A 23437-nucleotide genomic window follows, 5' to 3' on the forward strand; every position below is an offset into this window, starting at 1 on the left:
CAACTATCTCTAGTATGATAAAACAGTATTTACAATGGATCAAATCTCTTCTCCCTCCAAAATAAAAGTCCAGGAGGGAAGAAGGAAGAGATCCTTTCCACTTATGAGCAGCAAGTCTTTCTAGGGCAGCAGTGTCTCATTCTCTCTTCCATGCAGCAGCTGTAGCTGGATCTTTGCCAATACACACGAGGGGATATCCAAGCTCCTTGGCCCTTTGTCTCCAAACGAGGGTCTTCTTTTCCGTGGGCTGCGTTTCCCAGGACAAAGGGCGCGTCACCACGTCATATTGCGAAGCACAGGGGTCTTCACGACGGTCCTTATCTTCAGGAGATTCAAGCCCCTTGCAGAGCTTCTGGCTCTGACTCAAGCTGGCTGCTAGCTTCTCAGCAGCAGGGGGGGGCGAAGCCCTCCTCCACATTCCGTCCTGGCTGAGCTCTCAGGACAACTGAGCTTCTTAGCTCCTCTTTCTGCAGTGTTGCTGCATTTTAGGACTTCCATTCAGCAGGAGTCCGCCCCCTCCATTTTAGGAGGGATCTCAAAGGAGTTTTGGGGGTTGGTTGCAGTCCTTACCCCAAACTCTCTCTCTCTAGTGGCTTAGTCCTGCTCTCTGCTGCTGGCTCTCTCTTGGCTCTCTCAGACAACTCTGTGTCTTCCTGCTCGGCTGCATGTTTGTTTGCTGCTTCTTCAGTTCTTATCTTCTTCTGGCTCTCTGCCACCGTTTCTCAGTTAGTGCTGTTCTTGCTGCCGCTTCTGCTGCTCACGGTGGAGAAACATCCCCCAGCTCATAGGTACAGGTACTTAGCCCAGCCTTACACTGTTCCAAGTCCCTGTAGCCCCCCAGCCAGGGGCTGGGGGGGGACAGAGCCCACAAGGGGCTCCTGCCCCTTCTCCTCGTGTCTTTCACAACATGGCCACCTCTCCAACAACAACCACTACTACCACTTTCTTTTCTGGTCTAGGTGATATGTTTATATTTTGCAGAAGCGTTCATTGGTTCAAACCTCAAGGATCACCACCCCTTGTGGGTTTACCATTTTATAGCTTCAGGGGGAAAACTGTTTTCCCCCCACCACACATATTATGCCGTCCTTGAGCTGAGAGACTGACGAGGTGTGAAGAGCATCCAGGATTTTACACTCCAGCATACACACAGGCACAGAATGTGAAAACATCCACCTCCTCTAATTATACACTGTGGTTTCTAGTACAGCTTTTAGAGCTACTGGTCGCATGGCAATGACTGGGGGGAGGTTAAATTTCCTGAATTCTCTAACTGCCACCTTTACCTACTGCACCCCTTTCAGGCTCTCCCTCAAGCTTGCAGTTAAAGCAGCTGCAACCCAACAGTTCTGGAGAGAAAGGGGAAGCTCAGAAAGCTAAAAGCCTAGGGAAACAAAAAACATTCCCCAGAGGGGATCAACTCCTTTCTATTCCTCCATCTAGATGCATTTAAATGTGTCTGCTGCTTAATTGTGTCTTAAAGGATCCCAGCCCTTCCGTGGTAATGGCTGCTGAGCAGGCAAATGCTTCCCTTGATGACAAAGGGTGGGGAATCAGTGTGACTGGGTCAGAGTAGCCAAGAGCCCTGATCGGCCACCAAGAGAGGCTCCATTACCTCATGGTCTCTTCTGGCTTGACATCTGGTGAGCATGGGCAATGAATATTATTATTTCCAAGAAGTGTGTCATCACTCTGCGTAACAACTGACCCTCCCCTACACCAAACTGTGTAATGGGGCTGTCACAGTTGCACATCTGTGGCTGCAAACCAGACAGCATCGCTGTAGGGTCCTGCTCTTCCCGTGGACAGACCCAATGGTCCTGATCCACAGGTCTCAGATCCAGTGCCTCCCCATCACCATGCTCACAAATCCCTAGGACCCATCACAGCATCTGCAGCCTTCAAAGAAATTCAGTGTTTTGCCTTTCCAACAGCATAGTGCTGGGCTTTCTGCAAATGCAAAGGCAGGCTGCCACCTAAGAGAAATAACATTCAGTGAGACTGGCGTTAGTCAGCAGTGAGAGCTGCAGGTACCTATGCAAGCCAGGCAGCCATATCCTTTTATTTTTAAAAAAGAACTTTAATGTTGTCTACACAGGGAAATTTGTCAGATTTTGCCTCTGTCCCTATGGAGAGGTATGTCTCCCTGTCCCTGCTGGTTTAGAATGCAGGGAGAACCCAGAGTCTCATCAAGTCCATCAAGTTCTGCACTGAACTTTGGGTGCCCCAGGACACAACCCCCCTCTGCACTGCAGCTTCCACAGAAAAGAGTCACCATGTCCTGTCATGTGCCTGACCATGCAGTAAAATTTTACAGTGTTTGTAGAGAGAACTACTTGTACTAAAAGGTACAGGAGAGCAACTTTGGTCTTTTCAACAGTGAAGCTCAGATCTTAATATCCACACACACAAAAAGAAAGAAAATGCTGGAAATGGGAAATGCAGCTTTTTCCTCCCCAGTAAAAAGTGCACTCTGTCTCAAACTGTCCAACAAAGTGAAAGTGGTTTCTGACTGTATGCTCTTAGGAGAAATGAACACCTGAGAGGTCCTTCTCACAGCATCATCGCTGCTCTGATCTTCCAGGATAACACAATAAATACCGAGCTTTCAGCACAGCTGTTATTAAACATAAAGTCTTCAGCATAACTCCTGCATCCCCTTGCCAAGATTTCTGGGATTTGGGTCTCTGCAGGCCCAGGTGAACTCGGGAGGGAAGAGGTGAGAGGAAGGGTTGGTGCAGGTGGGGTGGCAGCCTGGGGATGCGCCCCAAAGCCAGTGCCTGGATCCATTGTCCGAGAGCCTGCAGAGGGAGGATGCTGCCCCCCATTGTGGCCCAATAGCTCCATGGAGAGTGGGAAGGAGTCAGAGGAAACTGTAGCAAATGAAAAGTGCAAAATCCATTCATCCCAGCTTGGCTGCTTATGACAGGGCATGGATGGGAAGGGGGATCAGGCCAGGCTTTGGGAGATAACAAGCTGTTTGCTCTGTAGGTCGGTTGGTGCCACTCTTCTTGTCCCAGGGATCAGGCAAAGCCAGAAGCAAATATCTCCATTCAGCATTTGCAGGAAGAACTGGAGATTTATTTTTTGGTATGATTTGAAGGGGATTACTTTCCTGGAGTTGTAAACCAGGGTGAGAAGAGACCATGGTCATTTTTTCGTTCCTGTTTCTTTCATACTGCATGAGCCTTTCTGCCACCCTGACACAGAGAGCTGTTACATGGAAATTTGGTAATTCTGTAATAGCATGGACTTACGTAAAAAAACCCAAACCCAATGACAGAAATAAATCATCTAGATCTGTCTCTTAAGTGCTGTGTGTTTTCTAGGAATAACTGCTTTAGTGCTAGGGCAAGTACATTTCCTTCTCTCTGCTCAGATACAGCCTCTGTATTTGATTCCATGAACAACCACAGTTGTGAGGAGATTGTCAGGTGTGGGCTCAGCTTTTGCAGACTAACAAAAGAACAATTCTGAATATTCAAAGGGAAATTCTCAGTATCAGCTAATGCAGTGCTGCCTCCTGATCTCTGCAGAGCTATTCCACAGGTAAGCTTTGAACATCACATATTTCCTCATTAACCCCAAAGGCTGCCTCACCTCTCTCCAGCTGCCAGGCTTAGACCTACTCCTGCTGAGAAGGAAGTCACATGGGAAAACTAATGGAGTGACAAGTCTCAAGTAGCACCAGTAGGTTGGTAAAGCAGTCTGGATCAGAGAGGGATACAGCTGGTCAGGGCTTGGGACCATCAAAGCTTACTGAAGCTCTACTAGGATAAGATAGAAACACTCAACTTACAGAGAGGCAAATGCATCTCCCATGGAGTTTCCTGGACGTTGTTCCTCAGGCTCCACAATCCCCAGCCCAGGCTGTGGATCCAGGTCCTCCCTGTGGGCACTGGAGCACAGAACTGGCAGCAGCTTGGCCACCCTGCCTGCAGGGCCTGTTCATTTGGTGTCAGGCCAGCAAGGATGGTGGCCTTTCCAAGCCACCCATGGCAGGTGTCATCTGTCTGCTGTGGTGTGGTAGGAGTCACATGAGAAAGCTGGGTGTGCTGGGGTAGACATGGAATGTAGGCAATAGAAGAGGCAAAGATGGAGGAAGCCAGTGCTCAAAAGCAGGGTTTTTTGGAGGCGTCTTGCTTTCATTCCTTCTTCCCTTTAGACATACATGAAAGTTGGGACTTCATGTTTTTGACAGATTTTTATTACTGTGTTTGGATTTTCATTCTTCTCACCAAAGAACCTTGCTGCTACCCCGAGGCACACCTTGGCAAGTAGTGCTGCCCAGCTTGGCAGCATTCTCCTGACAAGGAGAATTTGCCCAGGGAAGCGGGGAAAGGCAGTAACTGCCCTGGCTGAGAGCCCTGCTGCCAGACCTGCAGGAAGGGAGGGGCAGGATCTGCACCTCAGCTGACAGTGGTGGGGTGAAGCAGGAGGTTGTGCCAGGCACTGCCTGGAGGCACTGGCTTGGGGCACAGGAGAGTCGGACAGGGGATTAGTGCTTTTAGCTGGTGAAAAGGAACAGGAGAAAAGGGTGTGGTACTGGGTAGAGAAAAAAAGGTAGGGCAAAGCAGGTGGTGTTGAGGGAGACCAGTTTTGAGAGGTTTGGTAGTTACCTCCCTTCCACCATTCCAGTCTACTTGTGATTTTCACAGGATCATGTCACAATGTCACCCTCCCCCTGTCCCCCACTGCTCATACGCTCCCACTCAGACTGAAAACAAACACAAACCCCTCGAGCTCAGTTTGGCTGGCGTCGCCTGCTGCCCACACTGCAGAAAGCTGTAGGGCAGGGTGTAATCTAAGCATCCTGCTGGCTACACTTCTCACCTCTGGCAGGGTTTACCCCAGTCACACCCATCCCTACCATTTAAATGAATGCTGTAGTAAAATGGCAAGTCTTTCAGTAGTAAATGAAACCTGTAAATTTTAAACATATTCTTGAAATTACTGTACCTTGGCTGTACATACAAGTTATAATTATTTGTGGAAATAAAGTGTTTGGTATCTAACCTCTAGGATGCTTGGCAAGAAACAACCATTCATTCCATTAGTTGTGGCTATCCAAAACTATACCCTCTGTTGCTGCACTGCCTGCAAACCTCCTTTCTTACGCTTGTCTAGACAGAGCTTCTTTGGATTGCAGAGCCAGCAGCAGCCTCTGGCCCTACTGTCATGATCATGGAAGGAAAAATATGTTGCAGACTTGGGTCCACTTGTTTGACAAGTGCAAAAAAAGGTCTCCAATCTTTGAAAATTATTTTATTGCTCAGAGAAACAGACAGCATAGTCTGAAATGCCATGTGGCCACATAAAACATTCAGAAACCTGAAAGACATTCATCATATGAACAACACAATGTAGATGCATACTAATTTAAAAAAAAAAAATTGTTGGAAATACAATCACAAGAGATATTTCTTGAACAAATAACAATCTTGATATTTCTTGAACAAATATCAAGCAATAGGGGAACAAAGCTCAGTTAACCTGTTCCAATCGTTCACTGAGCAGCAAGAATGAAGAAAAGCTTCTACGAATTCATGGAGCTTTTGACTTCTCTAATTATTTCTTAAATCATGTAGAGTGTCTATGTTAGCTATATTAATATTTTAGACAAATGACCTGGAAAAATAAAACAAAATAGAGTAATGTGTACACCAAGAAGAAAGTGGGGGCCAAGCAACTGAACTGTTTTGACAGGACATTTTTAGATAATTTTATCATTTATCTTGCTTTTAGCAGTATTTCTGGCAAAATGCGAGGTCCTTAAAGCTTCCATATACCCTTTTGAGGAGCAGATAATTAAAGGCGCATCTAAAGCAAACTCAGGCAAGGTTTTTGTACTGCAAGTTGTACTGGTTAGTACAAGCACTGAGAACGGGGTATAGAGTGAGAGCCCACAGGCTGAAACGTCTCCATTTCTGCTGGCACCAAACTAAAAACCACGTCTGTGTCTACAGATGGCACAACTGCATCTTCACTTTGCTTGCAGTCATTTGCTGGTTTACTCAGGTCTAGTTACTTTGTTTTAGTTATTCCAACTGCAGTGGGTCATAAATGAGACCATTCTGGAAGAAGTCTGTTTGAGGTGTGGTTCTGTTCCCTAGAGTAAATTCATGCCCATGAACACGTCACCAGAATTCAGAGAGGAAAAGCCTGTCCCTTTGACCATTGACACTGACACACAGTTCTATTGCTGGGAGGTGCAGTAAGTAAAGACCAGCATTGGGCAATTCACTGGGATCACCTGTGCTCAGTTGTGGACCGCAGCAACCTTCTACACCCCTTTAGTCACATCCTCCAGCTTAAATAAATACGGTCACATGAGAAAGACTGTATTTCCTCTAGTACACTGACTTTGCAGTAGAACTTGTAAGGACTTAAGTTTAGTTAAGCTATGCAAAGATATCGACCAAAGAAACACAAGGACACCGTGTGAGCCTAACTTTGCCTTGTGAATGTCTTACTGCAGACTCTTTTCAGATGGCCCCTTAGCTTAATTTTGGCACTCAATAGATCACTAACAAGGAAATTCACAACTATTGAGGTCCTATAGCCATGGCAGCCAGTGGAAATATGATTTTTGGCTGTTTAAACAGATCCAGAACCTAATGGACAATTCAATTACTACATTCACTACAAAAGCAACAACCCTAATTTTATTTATAGTGGACATTTCACTCTGTTAGAAGTCTTGTATTCACACCTTTTCTGAGGCGTAGCGTGGACCAACAAACTAAGAGTTGTGTGCATAAGCAGACAAAAGCAAGGAAAGCATGACATGGAAATGCCTGTGCTAAACTGCACACTAATAAATGGATGTCCCACTGTAAATCAACTCTTCAGTTATCCGTCTGTCACAGCCTTACTGGCAGACACATTCTATCAGTCAATGGCAACTGTATTGGACTAGCAGGTTACACAGGCTTTGCAACAACAAAAGCAAATGCTTTAGAGCAATAGTGAGATTTATGTCCATGGTGCTCTAGGTTTAATATAATATGACACAGTACCAACATGAGAACACGTTCCTCTTTATGAGGCCAAAAACCATCTGAAATGCAATGCTGCTTCAAACTCAGATAAGAATGTCTGCATCAGAAACCTGCTAAGTCCAACTAATCCTCAGTCTCTGTTTTAGAATAAGCATGAGATGATGTTGACTTACATTTTTATGGTATTTTTGCTGGTGCAAGTCCCTTGTTGAATCATCTAAAGACAAGTAACAGCTATAAAAACAGCAAACACTATTCACGTTTAACCATTTATTGAAAAAATTTGAAGTATAAAAAAGGTAGGGAGACTTTTCAGTGGTAAAAATGGGAAGTAGACATCTCATTTTAAGGTGATTTGAAAGCCATTCATAATCACCCTTAACACTGAATAAGTGGCACTTGAATAATTATTAACTTGTCTAAATGCCAAAAATATGATGACTGTAAAACAATTATGGTCTTTGTGTTATATTCAAAGATAATAAAGTCGGAAAATTAAGAGAGACAAAGGTACATGAGCACATGTGCAAACACTTCTAAAATGATCGAACAATTGCTTCCACTTCACTTGTGTAGAAAAACTGAACAGAATAATTACTTTTTTTTTCCCTGAGCATCTTGCATCAGAAGACAGAAGATCAGGAACAAACCCCAAATGCAGATAACTATCTCCTCTACTTTATCATAACTGGTCTGTTTTTCTCCATCACTATAACACCACTGTATCTCAAACACATGGGATGTCATGTGTAGGCCAAGAAAAACAATGGTAAACTCCAAGAGAAGACACAGAAGCATACAATACTATGACACAATAAGGAAGAGTTAAAATTTCAAACTGGAGTCACCACAAATAAGTGATCTTTAAAATGTCCTCCTGAAAAATTAACTTAATTCAGAACAAATCCTGTGTTGTGTAAAACCGGAAATATGTTTGCTCAATTACACTTCAAAATAAATTTTAAAAAATTAAAAAAAAAAGATTTAAAGTAATTTCAGACAACTTCAGAGTTGACAACCTCTCCTGTCAACCAGATGCTCAAATTATTGCCTCTAAGTGACTGGTCCATATATTATCAAAAGCCATTAAATAATTTTTATCTTATTCTAAAAATAACGACAGTAAGTTTACTTCTGTCTTATTTGCATGTACATTTCCGTTTAAAGGCCTATGTCTTAGTGTTCACAAATTAAAAATAAATCTGTAAATACAGAAAAATAAAGCTTAATACCACACAATATAAAAAATGACACATTTCAAACCCATTACATTATTATTTTTGAAAAGTGCTCTACAATTAATCTGCAGATCAGAGATGCTTCGATCATGGACATAATTTCCACAATTAACTCCTCAACGAAGTTTTTCATCTTCTTAATTAAATGAGAAATCTTTCATCCACCAAGGTTTTGGATGCCAAATTCTTCTGCCCAAATGTATTACGGATAAACCTAAATATCTAAGAACATTTTAGAAAACATGTATGAATGAGGAAATACTTAAAACAGTATGTTTCAGTATCAAACATAAAATAATAACTTTGTATTATCTTTAAATTGTAAATAATATGAGTGAATTAGGTGCTTAACGTTAGCATTTTTGAAACATTTTCTACTACCTTTCCCTAAATTATGATAGAATTATGTGTGATTAATTTTAACAGATATTTGTGTTTTCTATTGAAAATTATTTGTAACCTCTTTATTCATGACAGCCTTGTGAACAAAATTAGTTTCTCACAAGCCTATTTGACAAAAAAAATCAAAAAAATATTTTATAAGTTCTCAGTAGAATCTGTCACTGCATACTGCTAATTTACTGCTTTAATTATCTAGTTAACTGTATAAACTGCCAAGGTGACCCATATTTAAAAAATATTACTTTGTTCTTAAGTTGAAATTTACCTCTTGTTGCAAATATGTCAGAATAGCTGCTAAAACAAAACTTTGGGAAGCCAGATCCACAACAGAGAAAAACAGGATATCAAAAATGAGCAGTGTTGTTTCATTTCCATAGTAGAGAACATCAATGAAAGAGTGTCCTTCATCTACAAAAAAAAAATATTTTTTGAAAAATTACTATTGCTGTGAGTTGCAAGTTTGTGAAGTTCATCAGTCCATGCTGAGAAAGCTGGTAAGAAAAAGGGAACTCAGAGCCAGAGCTAGTTAATGACATTCTGTGGCAACATAGAGCTAATTGTGTCCTTCTATTGAAAAATAACACAAACCTTTTCACGTATAAAATGGTATAATACTGATGGAAAACAACAGGATAATCCTGCCTACCACATGCAACTCTATTCCCTCCTGAAATCTCAGACTGTTTAAAAAGGTAGTTTTAAACAAGAAACAGATGTAACTGTCTTCTCCCTGAAACTTCTAGCAACTCTTAGCTCTAGCCCCAACTCAACAAAATAATACAAACATATGCTTAAAGCCTTACTTAGGAGGAGGTTCAGAGCTCAGCATTATCTTTATTTATTGGTTAACAGTGTCCAAAAAAAATGGGTCTTTTAAGCTTAAAATACCTTTTTCATAACCAAAGTGCTCTAGACCATTTATCTACTTCTTTATCTTATCAAAAAGCACCACTTCTAAAAAAGAACACTTAAGCAATTATAGAAAACATATTCTATATTTTTTCAGAAAATTGTCCAATACAAATTTGATTGGAAACAGTGTATTTTCATTAAAAATTGCATATGTCCTACTGTCATGAAATCCTGATTTATATCTGAACTTCTCGGAACCATGAGAGTCTCAACAAACAATATATCAAACAATATATTTCTATCAATGCTTATGATTATGAACTGTATCCTTTCAGTTGCCTAAAAGAAAAAACAACGCAGATAAACAGCAAATTATAAATAGGATTTCTGTAACCTAAAGAACTTCTCTTAAATACAGAGACCCCTCACAAGGGGTCATTTAATGTAAAGTCCAGTTTAGATTGTAAATCCTGAGAAAGAAATCTATACAGAAACCTAGATACTTAAAATAGTACAAATACCACAAATCTTTTTACCATTATAAAAAATACTTTTCTCTATTGGTTCCATGAACTCCATGCCAAGAATCCGTTCAAGCAGCAACTTATCTTTAACAATATAATCCATTTCTTTATGAACCTATAAGGAAAAGAAAAACAATACTTCTTGTTTCATGATTTCAAAGAAAAAGTGCTTTCTACAAAGTGAGGTACAGCTATGAATGAACAAAAAGCACTGGTCTATTCCAAGACAAAAATAAATACATAACAAAAAAGGGTTTGTTGTTTTTAAGAGCAGTCTTACTGTCCTTCAGATTTACAATTTTTAGTCTCTACTTAGTATAATGATAATTTCCTTAATATAGTAATGTCAATATACATACGTGATCAATAAAAGAACCGAGAAATTTGTTCATAGTGTTGTATGCCCTTGTGCTTTGTTCAAAGGTATTTGCAGATGAGTCCAAAAGCCTTGCAGGACCACGTTTCTGAAATATAACATGACTATGACTGCAGCAGAAAAATTACATATTTTAAATAACATTTAAAGAATACCAGTATCTCACTTACTCTTGTTAGGGTTTCATGAATCCAGTCATAGTGCAGTCGCATTTTTCTTGAAATGGAAATCTGAAATGTCTGCCCTTCTGTGTTTGGTAACAAACCTCTCTGACTACACAGATTTTCCTATACAATCAAAGCAATTATAAATTAACATTCTCAATGTCATTCATAGACCCAAAACAAGTCAAAAGCTTTTCATCTCCTCTCTTTCATATATCCATAGCACTTAATAACTCTAAGTATTTGAATCCATTGCACTCTTGGTTCTAGTACAGCAAGATTTTCTAAAGACATAAAATCCTGACCCCTGCTGTCACAAAGTCATATTCCTCTTTTCAACTGTGTTCAGTTTATTACCTTTTAATATATCTTCTGATATTCACTTGGAAGACCTTTGTTTTAGGTTTATTATTTTTTTCTATACTTGTCCTGCCTTTTTTGGTTGTTTATTTTGGATTCCTGACTTTTTCCATATGTTTTCCAGGTCACATTGAAAAAAATGTTAGAAACCCCCCAAAACTGAAAAATTTGACAACCTCTGTTTACCCCAAAATTATATTAAAATAAGTGTTTGGGAAAAAATTATGGGAACACACAAGTCAAAAACATTATTAAAAGGTTACTCTATATTTCAGTGTTTGAGATTTAATTTTCACATGGTTATGGTTTTTTTCTGTCAATTATCACTAAAATAGCAGTATCCTTTGTCTAAGGTATTTTCTTCTTAGTTGTCACTAAAAAGATGCAAGATATCATGGCATTTAGTGGAAAATCTCTGAATGCATATTAGACATTTTACATTTGCCTGATCTTGCATCAAAGATACAACATATGACAAACTAGAAAAAATACTTATATAAATTAATTTCTGTAAAGAAGAAGTTATTTCACCATAGTAGAAGAGATGGAATAAAAGAATTTATTGGTGGAGTAGATGTTTCTTTATTAGGAGTTTTTCAGATTTGTGTCTTTATGAAACGTTTTTGGTATGCAACTTTTTGAATGCGGTCATGATCTTATGAAAAGCTCGAATATTAGAAAAGAAGGTTCTTAAATACATGAAATAAGACTTTTTAGAGAAACAGGAATTTCATATCTTTGAAGTCTGAAGAAGTAATGAGAGGAGATAGTGAAGAAGATGAACAGCTAGTTAAAACAACTATTGAGTCATAAATTTACATACCAGCACCTGCTATCTTGTGCCTAACATAAGTTGGTGTAACGTAATGCACAACTGCAGTTCCATAATGCAAAGGTCTGAGGGTTTTTATGCAAGATAAATAACCAGAGCAGGTGTAAACTTTAATACTTTTACTTACTGCTTCTCTCTTTAGGTTCATATTCATTTCTTCCATATTGGTATCTGCATGTCCATGCACTGAGCGACCATGGATATAATAACCAAAGCAGTTGTGTGACAAGAGAAACACTGAAATCTAGGAGGTAGGGGAAGAGAAGAATACTTTAATTAATAATTATAATTTTATTTTTGAACTTTTGAATTCACAATGAAGATCAGTCAGACCAGCCAGCCCTTCTACAAATACAAAGTAGGTAGGTACCAAAATAAATTTGGGAGAAAAATATTTAGTAACTCCTTTACTGATCATTTTATCTACATGTAGCTAAAACATGCACTAGCTTCAAGTTTAGTTTGTCAACAGCAAGGATCATTACTTAATTCCGCTGAGCCATAAAGTTAAACCTAAGTTATTAGCTTTTATTTTGATTCAAAAGTTATTTCTGTGATACATAATACATACGCGTGATTCCAGCTAAGCTCCTAGGAGACTGTATTTAATATAATTTCATTCAGTATGATACAGTGCTTATATATCACATAAACCCCCAAATTAACTCTCTCTATAATCCAGGTGCTACATGGGTGTTTCATGGAAGATGAATAACCAAGGCTGGAAAGGCTAATTAAAGGGGTTAATCTCTGTATTTTTAAAAAGTTTGGGACAAATAAGCTAATCTAATCAGTTCTGACTGCATTCTTCTTTGGTTAAAAAGGAACTCCTGCAGTATAAAGCCTCAAGACCCATATTTAAACAAAAGGAAGGGAAGTAGTTCAGATATAAGTGAAAATACATAGAAAAGGTGATAACTGTTCAAGAGGGACAACCATGAAGTTCAACAGTTGAGGGACAACCTCACAGAGAAAGGAGCAGAAATTGAACATAAACATACTAAATAAAACCAAGACAACTGTGTCTGAAAGACAAGAGGACTAAAATACAAACCAGTAAACAGAATGGCAGCAAATATTTCCACACCTAATTTCTGTCATAACTCGTTACTTTTGAATTTTGTATGAGCATATGTAGCCAGTTCAAATAAACAAAAACCTCAACAAAAAAACCTGAAAATCACATGTCTGAAAGAACATATTGATACCTATGGTTCCACAACCTTTTTCAAATTAAAGTTTAACTTTAATCTTGCAGAGTTCACCAATAAAGTGAGCTGAAAGAAACATTGACTTTGGCTGTTAGCTAGTAATATCTGATTAAATTAAATGAATAAATATTATTTAATATTCTTAAAACTATCTTATGTATTATTCAATTCAAAATGCCACTGTACAACCGACACAAAGAAATACTTACATTGCTCACGCAACACAAGTCAACAAATTGGCTTATCTTATCTTCAACAAATCTTTCATAAAACACAGAAAAAAATATAACCTGAAATAAATTAACCAAATTTTCTTGTATTAGTTCACCAGATCTGACTTTATTAAGCAATTAATTTCACAGTTTAACACTCACAATGACAGAATTCTGTAGTCTGTGAGAAGGACTGAGCTTTATGAAATGGGATTAACATACTTCTTCTATGAAGTAAAGTTGTAGCAATAACCTGCTTTTCATTTTGAACTTGTGAGATCCTTGAAAGTTGTTAAAAATAAAACAAAGTAGTTGCATAAATTCACATATTTGAGAGGTTTAAAATTCTGACTATGAAGTAAGATGTTTCTAGCTCAGAAGGTTCATTTTGAGTCCAAAAGGTGTACTATGCTAAAATAACTAAACAAAAAGTTAAGAATGCACCCAATGCTATGATAAACAGTATGATTGTCCTAGTGATATATTCTAGCTTCCAAGAACCAGTCTGAAAATGGTAATTCAGTATGTCATGTGTTTCACATACCTGTAGGATGGCAATGGCTATCCAGAGTGCAACAGACACACCAAATCTTAAAATGCGGCTCCAAGGAGCTACATAGCTCTCACTGCTTCTTGTAAGACTGGAAGAAGCATCCATTAAAGCCAGGTTTGAAAATCCTACCACCTGAAGAGGTAAGAAGGTCCATATAATAATAGGAGGCAATGAATAGTACTAATTAGGATCCTGTTGTTCCCATCATAGCAGGAAGTAAGAAAAAAATCAGGAAAAATGCACCTGGGAATAGTAGCATTTTCACTATGATAGAGCTCAATTGTGTGATCCAGTGTCATTACTGAGAAATATTACAAACATAAACTGTACATATATGTGTTGATACATAAACTAAAACCATATGCAGCTAAATCTCACAAAAAGTCAACATTGGTTTTTACTGAAAAACTCCACAAGATTCTACTGTTAGACTGCATAGGGATATTATTTCTGTCAAATTTCAGCTCTTTGGTCCCATATATTCCAGTGTTAGAACAAATTGTTCATGTGTTTTGCAACTGTAAGAAAATAATTTTTTTTTGTTTCTATTGAATAGAAATATATTTCCCCTCCACTATCTGTATGGCTGAATCTCTTTTAAACAAAAAATCTGGAAAAAGTCCACAATAAAAAGATGAGATAAACACTATGTCTTGAAACATTTAACTGGTGAAAATCATTCAAAACTGAAGCTGCACCAGAAACATAGTTGTGAAGGGTTGATCATTTCCTCATGTCCTACTGCTTATTACCTGGGAGAAGAGACTGACACCACCTCACTACAACCTCCCTTCAGGTAGCTGAAGAGCACGATAAGAATACGTGCTCTCTTTTCTTGTAACATGGCACCTAAGCTGGTCCTGGCCTGTAGGTACCAACAGCAAAAATGCTGATGTAGTGAATGAGGAAAGTTTGGGGTTTTTTACTGTATTTAATTTTACTGTATTTAATTTTATTTATTTTCATTTTATTTAATTTAAAAGAAAAATTTAAAAACAGAAGTATAACATTGAGTAGAAGTATTAAACATGTGTAGAAGAACCTCACATAAACAACTATATGCCACATGCTTTAAGAATACTTCCCCAAAATAGAAGTAATTACTAAACTACAGAAGAAGCAAACCAAAATGTTTTTTAAAAGGTAAAGCACAATTTCTCACATACCCTGAAGCTGTAACTGAAGGCATACTGCCATCAGGAACGGAACTTCCTGCATTATAAAAGGTCACTATAGCAAATGAGCAGGAAGAAAACCAGAAATAAAGCTGTAAGCTGTGATGGGAGGGAGCTAGTAGGCAAATAAAGAATTGAGTGTGTACACAGATTTATCAGTCTCTTAAGCCATTAAGGGTAACTCGTTACCTTAAAAAAAATCCCAAGCAAATAAAACTGATAAGGGTGTTTACAGTATTTAAAGGTTGGGGTTTTTTTAAGTCTTCCTTAGTGAAATATTGCAATGACCTATCCATACATATAAAATAAAAAAAATGCGTTAAAATAATTATTTCACTAAGTTACATGTTTTCAAGTAAACTTGAAGGTGATCCACTGTTACCTCAGGGAATGCAAGAATTAAAAACCAGACTCTCAAGTTACACTGTGGTTGTGAATCATAAAAAATAAATAACAACAACAACATTCATCATAGTAGTTATACTACCTCCAAAAAAAAAAGAACTGCAAGCACTTGAAAGAGGGGATTTATCTTCCTCACTGTCTGAATTTCATTCCATTCATTTGCTATAAAATATGTCCTCCATATGCTCACAGGTGCAGCAGTACTTTTAATAACACCTTCACCTAAAAAGAGTACATACAATAAAGCTCTGAAATTTAACACTTGAGAGTAATACCAGAATTTAACCAAAGCTGTTTATACAAACAAGCACAGTTCAAGTTACCTTCAACTGCCTTAAGAATTTTGCCTTTAGGTCTTTCCCAGTCAATAAAGAAAATATCTATAGTAAGTTGTGAAATCAGCAACTGTAAGAATTGCAGAGCCTAAGGAGAAATAAAAAGGAGAAATATAACAAGTAAGGACAACAATAGCATGAAAGATGAAGAAACAATCATTGCATTCATTAAACATAACAAGTAATGTCTTGACTATACTTGAGACAGCAATGTTATTACCAACTTTTGATATTTTTTTTTAATTTAAAAGCTTGGAATAATGATAAGTCATGTGATGATGTCCAAAATTACAAACAAAATACAGCAAAGTAACAAATTCTAAAAAACTCTGTTTCCTCATAACATTTTAACCTGTATTATGAATTCCAATAGAATTCCATATAATACCCACAACTAATACAGTACTTGCATGTCCCATGAAGACAGAACAATGATCTCTGAATTCTAAATATTTGAATATGTTATTTGAATCCATCTTCTTTTTAATCAAGAACTGACAGCATTTATATTCTGCTTCAAAAGAAAGCACTTTCTTCTTGATATGATGCTATTTTATTTGGGTTTCTTTAGACCTTTATCCTTGAAAGAATGATTTTTCATAGACAATCTTCTTTAGACACTTGTTTCCCTATTACGACTCCACAAAATAAATTTCTATGGAAAAATTACTTAATTATTATAAGAACATAATTGTTTATGTCTATACACTAATAAAATGAACTGTACAAGATGTTTAAAACCAAGCTTAATTAAAATATACAGAAGCATGCTAGCATGTATTTAATGGTGAGGAAAAAAATATTTACCTTTAAACTAAACGCACATGCTACGTATGTAACAAAATCTTCTTCTTGAGATGGAAGTGGTAAAAAGACAGAGACAAACTGCTGAGCCTATAATTGAGAAGTTACATTGAAACACTGCACATGGCATATGTAAAAACACAGTAAGTGCTTAAAAGGGAGTAAGCTTTTGCAGAAAAAGATCAATATTTAATGTGCAATCATTTTAAACATGTAAAATATTTTAAGTGACTATTAAGCAGACTGCAAGCACAATGAATCCTAAGGAAAAGAAACAGGTGAACACAAAATTTAAGCACACAAAACAGAATATGATATAGAACTTGCCTCAATAGTCTGACCAGAATGGAAAAAAAAAAAAGAAAATTAATCTTCATATAAAAATGTATGTAATATTAATAGGTTTTCATAGCACTCAAATCTGGAAAAACACTTACTTTGAAGAATACAAGCCAATAAATCCCTGTGCCCACTGTGATGATAAAGAAAACGTTGGCGAGGTCTCCAGCATAAAACAGTAAGAACTTGAAAACTGTCTGCAATTATAAAAACACACTGTAGAGATCTGTAAAGCTAATTAAGTAATGCATATATACATTCATATAAAATGTTATGCAGCTCACACAGGAAACTCTAATACTGAAAAGGAGCCTTGAACAAAGCTTTTCTGCTGTGGTCATATATTTATGGTATATTCACTGTCTGAAACTTCTAAATGCTAGTCTTTGTTCAAAGAAGAATTAATCTGAAAACTAAGTCCACTCAATTGATCAGAATAGCTCTGTAAATATCTTTATTTTTACCAACAGTAATACTTTTACCAAAGTATTCTGAATGACAATATCAGAATTAAAACAAATGCAAAAACCTACTTCCTGAAGTGAACCTAACTCCAGGGCACAGCTCTATGCAGCTGGGCTAGAAATTATTTCAGTTAGCTTAAGAAACAGAATACTCATAATCACAGGGAATCATAGCAAGGTCTCATTAAAGGGGGGAAGAAATGTCCCCTTTGAGGTTGCCAGCTGTTTATACCTGCAAGTCAATTATAGAGCTTCCTGTACGCCTCTTCCAGCCTGCAGTCTTGAGAAGGGACCATAACACTGCGAGCCCACCCAACACACCCAATGCAATCTGAAAATAATGAAACATTATTAGCAGATATTTTTTAAAAAGCACAAAATAAAAGTTAATAATTCATTAAATCAACAAATTAAAGGGAATTGCAACTTACATCAGTCTGAATCTGAGCCTCTGACTGATCCATCTCATAATTGACTGAGAATGAAACCTGAATATTAAGATGCAAAAAGTAAATATGCACAGAAATTCTGAAATGCTACAACCATTACAGACAGTGGTAGTTTTAACACTTTTATTTTAAATTAAACTATAGGTGACCTGAAATGTTTGTGTCATAACAACCTCCTCTTAGTGCATTGCTTTAAATAAAACCTCATTTCCTTGCATAAATTGCTGCTTTCAGTGTACTGCATAAAGAATACTTTTCCTGTTATTTTCTGTGCATATAATTTTATTTGAACTGTAGCCTAATTTAGCATTATACAACCAAGTTCGAACTCTAATTATTTTAAGTTAGAAAAGACTCAATATAAACTAAAAAGAGAATCCTTTTAACTACTTTGTTTAAAAGGTTTAAGTTTTAGTGAAAACTTAAGAGCAGAATTGGAAACTGCACCAAAATGTTCACTCAATTGGAAAACTGGAATTCCAACAGACCTAAAAGTATGATTACCAAATCAATTTGATTAAGATAGCACAAAGATCTCACCATCACACTCTGAGTTTCAGGGTTTTGGACAAGCACATCTGCGTAAGCAATAGTAATTAGAGGAGGGTAGATAGTTCCTCTCTGCATATGGGATACCAGACGAATACTGCAGAAATACAGAGTATGAATAAATGAATGAGTGCTTGGAAAGCATTCATTGAAACTTGTACTAAAAAGAAAATACTAAGAGAACAGAACAATCTGATCAATAAAATGTGAGTTTCAAACCCAATGGCATGCACTTCACATTTTAAAAGCAACTGGAGTGTACAAAGGCACGTACACAAATATATAAAAAAGAAAAAGCTGGGAAGGATTGTTTATTTGTAAGAAAATACCTGAAACAATCTTTACCTGACTGCTGACATTAGGATAGCTGCAACTGAAGCCAATTCCATAAAGTAACTTTTCTCAAAACATTACAGGTTGACCTTTCTTATGTGTATTTTGAATTTCTGGCATTATCCTTTCCCTGAAGGGGATAGAAGGGTGTTCTTCTAAGATACATAAACTAATCCTTATCTTTTGAAATAATGTAATATGTAATTCTCAGTAAATGGAGTCAGTATATTAAATTAATCTCTTGGGGATGGCCCTGTGCAAGGCCAGGAGTTGGACTCGATGATCTTGTGGGTCCCTTTCAACTTGGCATTTTCTGTGATTCTGAGAAGATTATTACTTGTATGGATCAGTACTCAGTGCTATTCAGCAATCTTTTAACTGATAAGTTGAAGGAGAGCTGAAAGAAAAGGAAGATACCAATTTCTTGGCAGTCATCTCAGAAGACATTACACCACACAAAGAAGAAAAAAACGTTTCTTTCAAAATATATTCCATCTTAGATTAACCATCAGTAATGAGCCTAATATGCAGTCTCACATTTTCACCTAAATGACTACAAGCCTGTTCTGGATTGTATAGCAGAATAGGCAACAGGTTGTAAAAATACTGCAAAAAAGAACATGGAGTATGAAATAACATCCTTGTATAGTCAGCAAAACACAAATTGACAAAGAATTAACAGAGTTTTTAGGTCTTTCCAGATGACACCTGCTTGCTTCTAAGAGGTGACTGAATGCCTGCTAACATGGTCTGATCTGCTATACCTATACCACAAGTCAATGTTTTCTCACTCACTCATCAGAACAACATATGGAAATTCATGCCATTTCCATGTAGGCAATGAAGAAAGAAGCACATATTATATATTAAACATACTAGAAACAACAATTTCTTTTGAGACAATAAAATGCAGACTGTGCAATACTGGCTTTATTTTCTACGTGTTATATATTATATGAATGAATCACCTTATTGCTATTTCGCTAGCAATCCGAATTACCCTTGGTGGTTTTCCCAAGTCAGTCTCTTTTCCGCTAAGAGTATCCACCAAAAAAAATCGACGAGTCAAAAGCCAGTTGTTCATATTACTACCTTTGAAAAAACATGACAGTTTCACACAGATAATTCAACACAAAAAAAGAAAAGAAATCTACTAGAAATGACACATATAACTGTATAACACATAGAACTATTGAGGATATAAAATTGTTTATTTTCAACTTAAACATATACATAATGAAATGACATTACTTTATTTGTATGCAGTATCAATGGGAACACTGCATGCAACCAAAGCTTACACTTAAACTATCAGAACTTGCCCACAAAATATTAAATTCTTTAAATGGAAACAAGTTGTGGTGTGTTGTGGTATCTTTAAAACAACTTAGAAATAGTAACGAATATAAATTATTTCTATTTAAAGTTATTCAGATTACTTAAATTCAAATAAATGTTACTGTGACAGTCTTACCTTGATTAACAAACTTTTCATTGTATTGAAGATTCAAATTTAAAACTGGCACGGCCCAAAGATGTTGTTGTCCATTGTCATCATTATATTCAAGGAACAGGTCATAAAAGATTGGATTAGCAAAATCCATTAAAATCTTAGAAACTGAAATTTTGCACTACAAGAAAAAAATGTTAAAATAAAACGATCACTTTAGCAATTTAATTATTTTATCGAGTTGCGGATTCATTCCCTACAAAACTATTGTGCAATCTGTCCCACTTCTTCACAGAAGACAGAGTCACAGAATCATCAAGGTCCCTGCTGAGCCTCCCTTTCTCCAGGCTAAACAACCCAGTTCCCTCAACTGTTCCTCATGAGACTTGTGCTCCAGACCCTTCACCAGCTTCGTTGCCCTTCTCTGGACTTGCTCCAGTACCCCGATGTCTTTCTCGTAGTGACGAGCCCAGAACTGGACACAGCACTTGAGGTGAGGCCTCACTAGTGCCGAGTACAGGGAGACAATCACTGCCTTGGTCCTGCTGGCCACACTGTTTCTGATACAGGCCATTGGCCTTCTTGACCACCTGGGCACACTGCTGGCTCATGTTCAGCCAGCTGTCAAACATGTTTTCTGAGAAGGAACTTTCCAGCCACTTCCCCAAGCCTGAGCACTGCATGGAGTTGTGACTCGAATGACGTGGCACTTTGCTTTGTTGAATCTCATACTATTGTCCTCAGTCCACTGATTCAGCCTGTTCACATCCCTCTGCAGAGCCTCCCAACCCTCCAGCAGATCCACACACCATATCCAACATGGTGTCATCTGCAAACTTGTTGAGGGCACCTTCGATCCCCTCATCCAGATCATCAATAAATACTGAGCCCTGGGGAACCCCTGGCCACCAACTGGATTTAGTTCCATTCACCACCACTCTCTGGGCCCAGCCATCAAGCCAGTTTTTCACCCAGCAGAGAGTATACCTATCCAAGACATGAACAGCCATTTACTCCATGAAAATGCTGTGGGAAACAGTGTCAAACACTCTACTGAAGTTCTGACAGGCAAGGCATTCCAGCTATTTGCAAGCAATTACAAAGTACTAATGATTTTATACAAACTTCTTAGAAATGATTGCAATTCACTAGAATGACTAATGTGGAGAATGAAGATTTTAATGTTTTTCAACAGATTCAGAAAAAATATCCTAGCAAACTTCACAGGCATAAAATTTGAAACAGCATAAACACTAAAGTCAAGCCACATAAATGCTGAAGTCATGGAGTACTGAATCTGGTTCTGGGCTCACCAGTACAAGATAGATATGGAGCTACTTGATATAGCCCAGTGCAGGCATCTCTGCTATGAGGAAAAGCTGAGACTTCTGCCAGAATAAGAAGGCTCAGGGGAGATCTTATCAATGTGTACAAATATCTGAAGGGAGGGTGTACAAGACAAAGCCAGGCTCTTTTCAGCACTTCCCAGTGACAGGACCAGAGGCAAAGGGCACAAACTGAAGCCCAATTCAGGGGCCCAGGCAATGGGCACAAATTGAACCCAGAGGTTCCCTCTGAGCATCAGAAAACACTTTTCCACTGTGAGGATGACCAAGCACTGACACAGGTTACTCAGTGAGGCTGTGGAGTCTCACTCCTTGGAGATATTCAAAAGCCATCTGGACATGGTATTGGGCAACCTGCTCTAGGTGGCCCTGCTTGAGCAGGGGAGTGGACAAGATGACCTCCTGAGGTCCCTGACTAACTCAACCACCGTGACTGTGTGAAGAAATTAAATATGAAAGTAGGTCCATATATGAACAACCAGGCAGTCTTTAAAAGCTGTAGGAAAGAAAAAAAAAGTATTGCAACCCATGAAAATAGTTACATTAAAAAATACTCAGTAAGTTATTATTTATTGGTGTATATATTCAAACCCAGTAATATTAACTGTTAGTAATACTCAACAGGTTCTACAAACTCAATATATGAAATACATAACATTTCAAAGAGCAGAAAAAAAATAACCATACTTGACTAGTTCAATGATCATAAATAGAAAATGTTTTCATTCTGTCTGAAATACTGAAATTTGGATTAAACAAGGTTAAACAATATGGAAGAGTAAAAATATTTAACACTTGTCAATGTTATTTGGTAAACACTTTAGATTTCACAGACTAAAGCTTTGTATTACCCTACAAAACTTTCACATTACCCAAGTAGCAGCCAGAGTTTATGTATGTTTACACTGCAACACATAATGTGGGGAATGGTTTTGAATGTAGATGAGTTAATAAACAATATTAATATATAGGTATGAGATGCTGTGCACACATAGGGAGTTTTATAAAAATAAATGTTTCTTTCACCACCCCCTGCCAAAGAGACTACCACCTCCCCATTTAACATGTTAAGTGACAAAAATTAATGATACCTTATTGTTGGCAGAACCATGTCTGTGGCTGACTGAATTTAGCATATAAGTATACACTAACCCAAGTGCTCTATCCCCTCTTTCCTTCCTGCTGTTTAGTCAGGTGTGAAAACTCCAATGGTTTTTTTCCATAGTTGAGACAACTAAAGAACCTCTTTCCTCTGATGAGTCATCTGTTCAGCCTTCTCTCTGTATTGAGTTTACTAAAATCAGGGCACACATTAAAAAGTTAACAGGGACAATATACAGGCATGGCATGATGGGATTTGCCTTCTTTCTGTATGAAACCTGGCCAAAGGTGGCAAAAGGAAAATTAGAAGATATGATGCAAAGTATATGAGTGTCAGAATTCAGGCATTGTGTTCTTCCACTGCTAAGTCAGCAACCTCACTAATATAAACACCAGTTTAATTTATTTGATCGTGCTATGTAATACACAAGTTTTGTGATGTACAGTTAAATAATTTAAAAAACACCACTTATTTCAGTCAATAACAAAAAAATTTAAAATAAGCACCACTTTCACAAGAAAGAACTTCATGTTGCAGCTTATGGTTAAACTGCAGATGTCCTTCAATATACACTGAATTACTAATGATGTATCAAGCAACTTGATTCAAAATTTAGAATAGCGTTTTATATCTTACTTACACTTTGTTGGTAAGTTGTTCCAAATGTATAAGCTGCATCCAATTTAGTTTCTGTATCAGGACAAAGCTGAACAAATCATAATTATAATTAAGTCAATTCAAAATTATCATTTTCTCACATGAAAGATATTTACAGGTACCTCCAGCAGTTTATGTATTCACAGTTCTCACAAAAGATATTTTGTTCTATTTTTTAAGAGAAGGAATATTTTGAAGAGTAAACATGATTATTTATTGCAATAATGTTGGTGTTCTTAAAATGTTGGTTTAGCTTATTCATACTTGCATAGCATTTTTAAGTTCCACTTAAAGGCTGAATCTG

General features: G+C 37.4%; 1 protein-coding gene across 1 annotated transcript in view; it reads right to left on the minus strand.

Annotated features, from left to right (window-relative positions):
* Positions 1 to 7256: 7256 nt before the first annotated feature.
* Positions 7257 to 23437, minus strand: part of TMEM67 (transmembrane protein 67) — a 29134-nt gene continuing 12953 nt past the window's right edge. Inside the window, exons 11-28 of the mRNA XM_027677758.1 lie at positions 23117 to 23182; positions 20053 to 20209; positions 19547 to 19670; positions 18237 to 18342; positions 17679 to 17735; positions 17480 to 17578; positions 16882 to 16980; positions 16448 to 16534; positions 15629 to 15728; positions 15388 to 15527; positions 13717 to 13857; positions 13170 to 13250; positions 11877 to 11993; positions 10564 to 10680; positions 10377 to 10481; positions 10030 to 10132; positions 8907 to 9049; positions 7257 to 8461 (exon numbers count right to left, since the gene is read on the minus strand). Of these exons, the coding sequence (XP_027533559.1) occupies positions 8381 to 8461; positions 8907 to 9049; positions 10030 to 10132; positions 10377 to 10481; positions 10564 to 10680; positions 11877 to 11993; positions 13170 to 13250; positions 13717 to 13857; positions 15388 to 15527; positions 15629 to 15728; positions 16448 to 16534; positions 16882 to 16980; positions 17480 to 17578; positions 17679 to 17735; positions 18237 to 18342; positions 19547 to 19670; positions 20053 to 20209; positions 23117 to 23182 (1923 nt within the window). The 3' untranslated portion in view covers positions 7257 to 8380. The remainder of the gene's footprint in view (positions 8462 to 8906; positions 9050 to 10029; positions 10133 to 10376; positions 10482 to 10563; positions 10681 to 11876; positions 11994 to 13169; positions 13251 to 13716; positions 13858 to 15387; positions 15528 to 15628; positions 15729 to 16447; positions 16535 to 16881; positions 16981 to 17479; positions 17579 to 17678; positions 17736 to 18236; positions 18343 to 19546; positions 19671 to 20052; positions 20210 to 23116; positions 23183 to 23437) is intronic.

The sequence above is a fragment of the Neopelma chrysocephalum genome, unplaced genomic scaffold, assembly GCF_003984885.1.
Source record: "Neopelma chrysocephalum unplaced genomic scaffold, ASM398488v2 Primary Assembly neopelma1_22, whole genome shotgun sequence".
Lineage (NCBI taxonomy): Eukaryota > Metazoa > Chordata > Aves > Passeriformes > Pipridae > Neopelma > Neopelma chrysocephalum.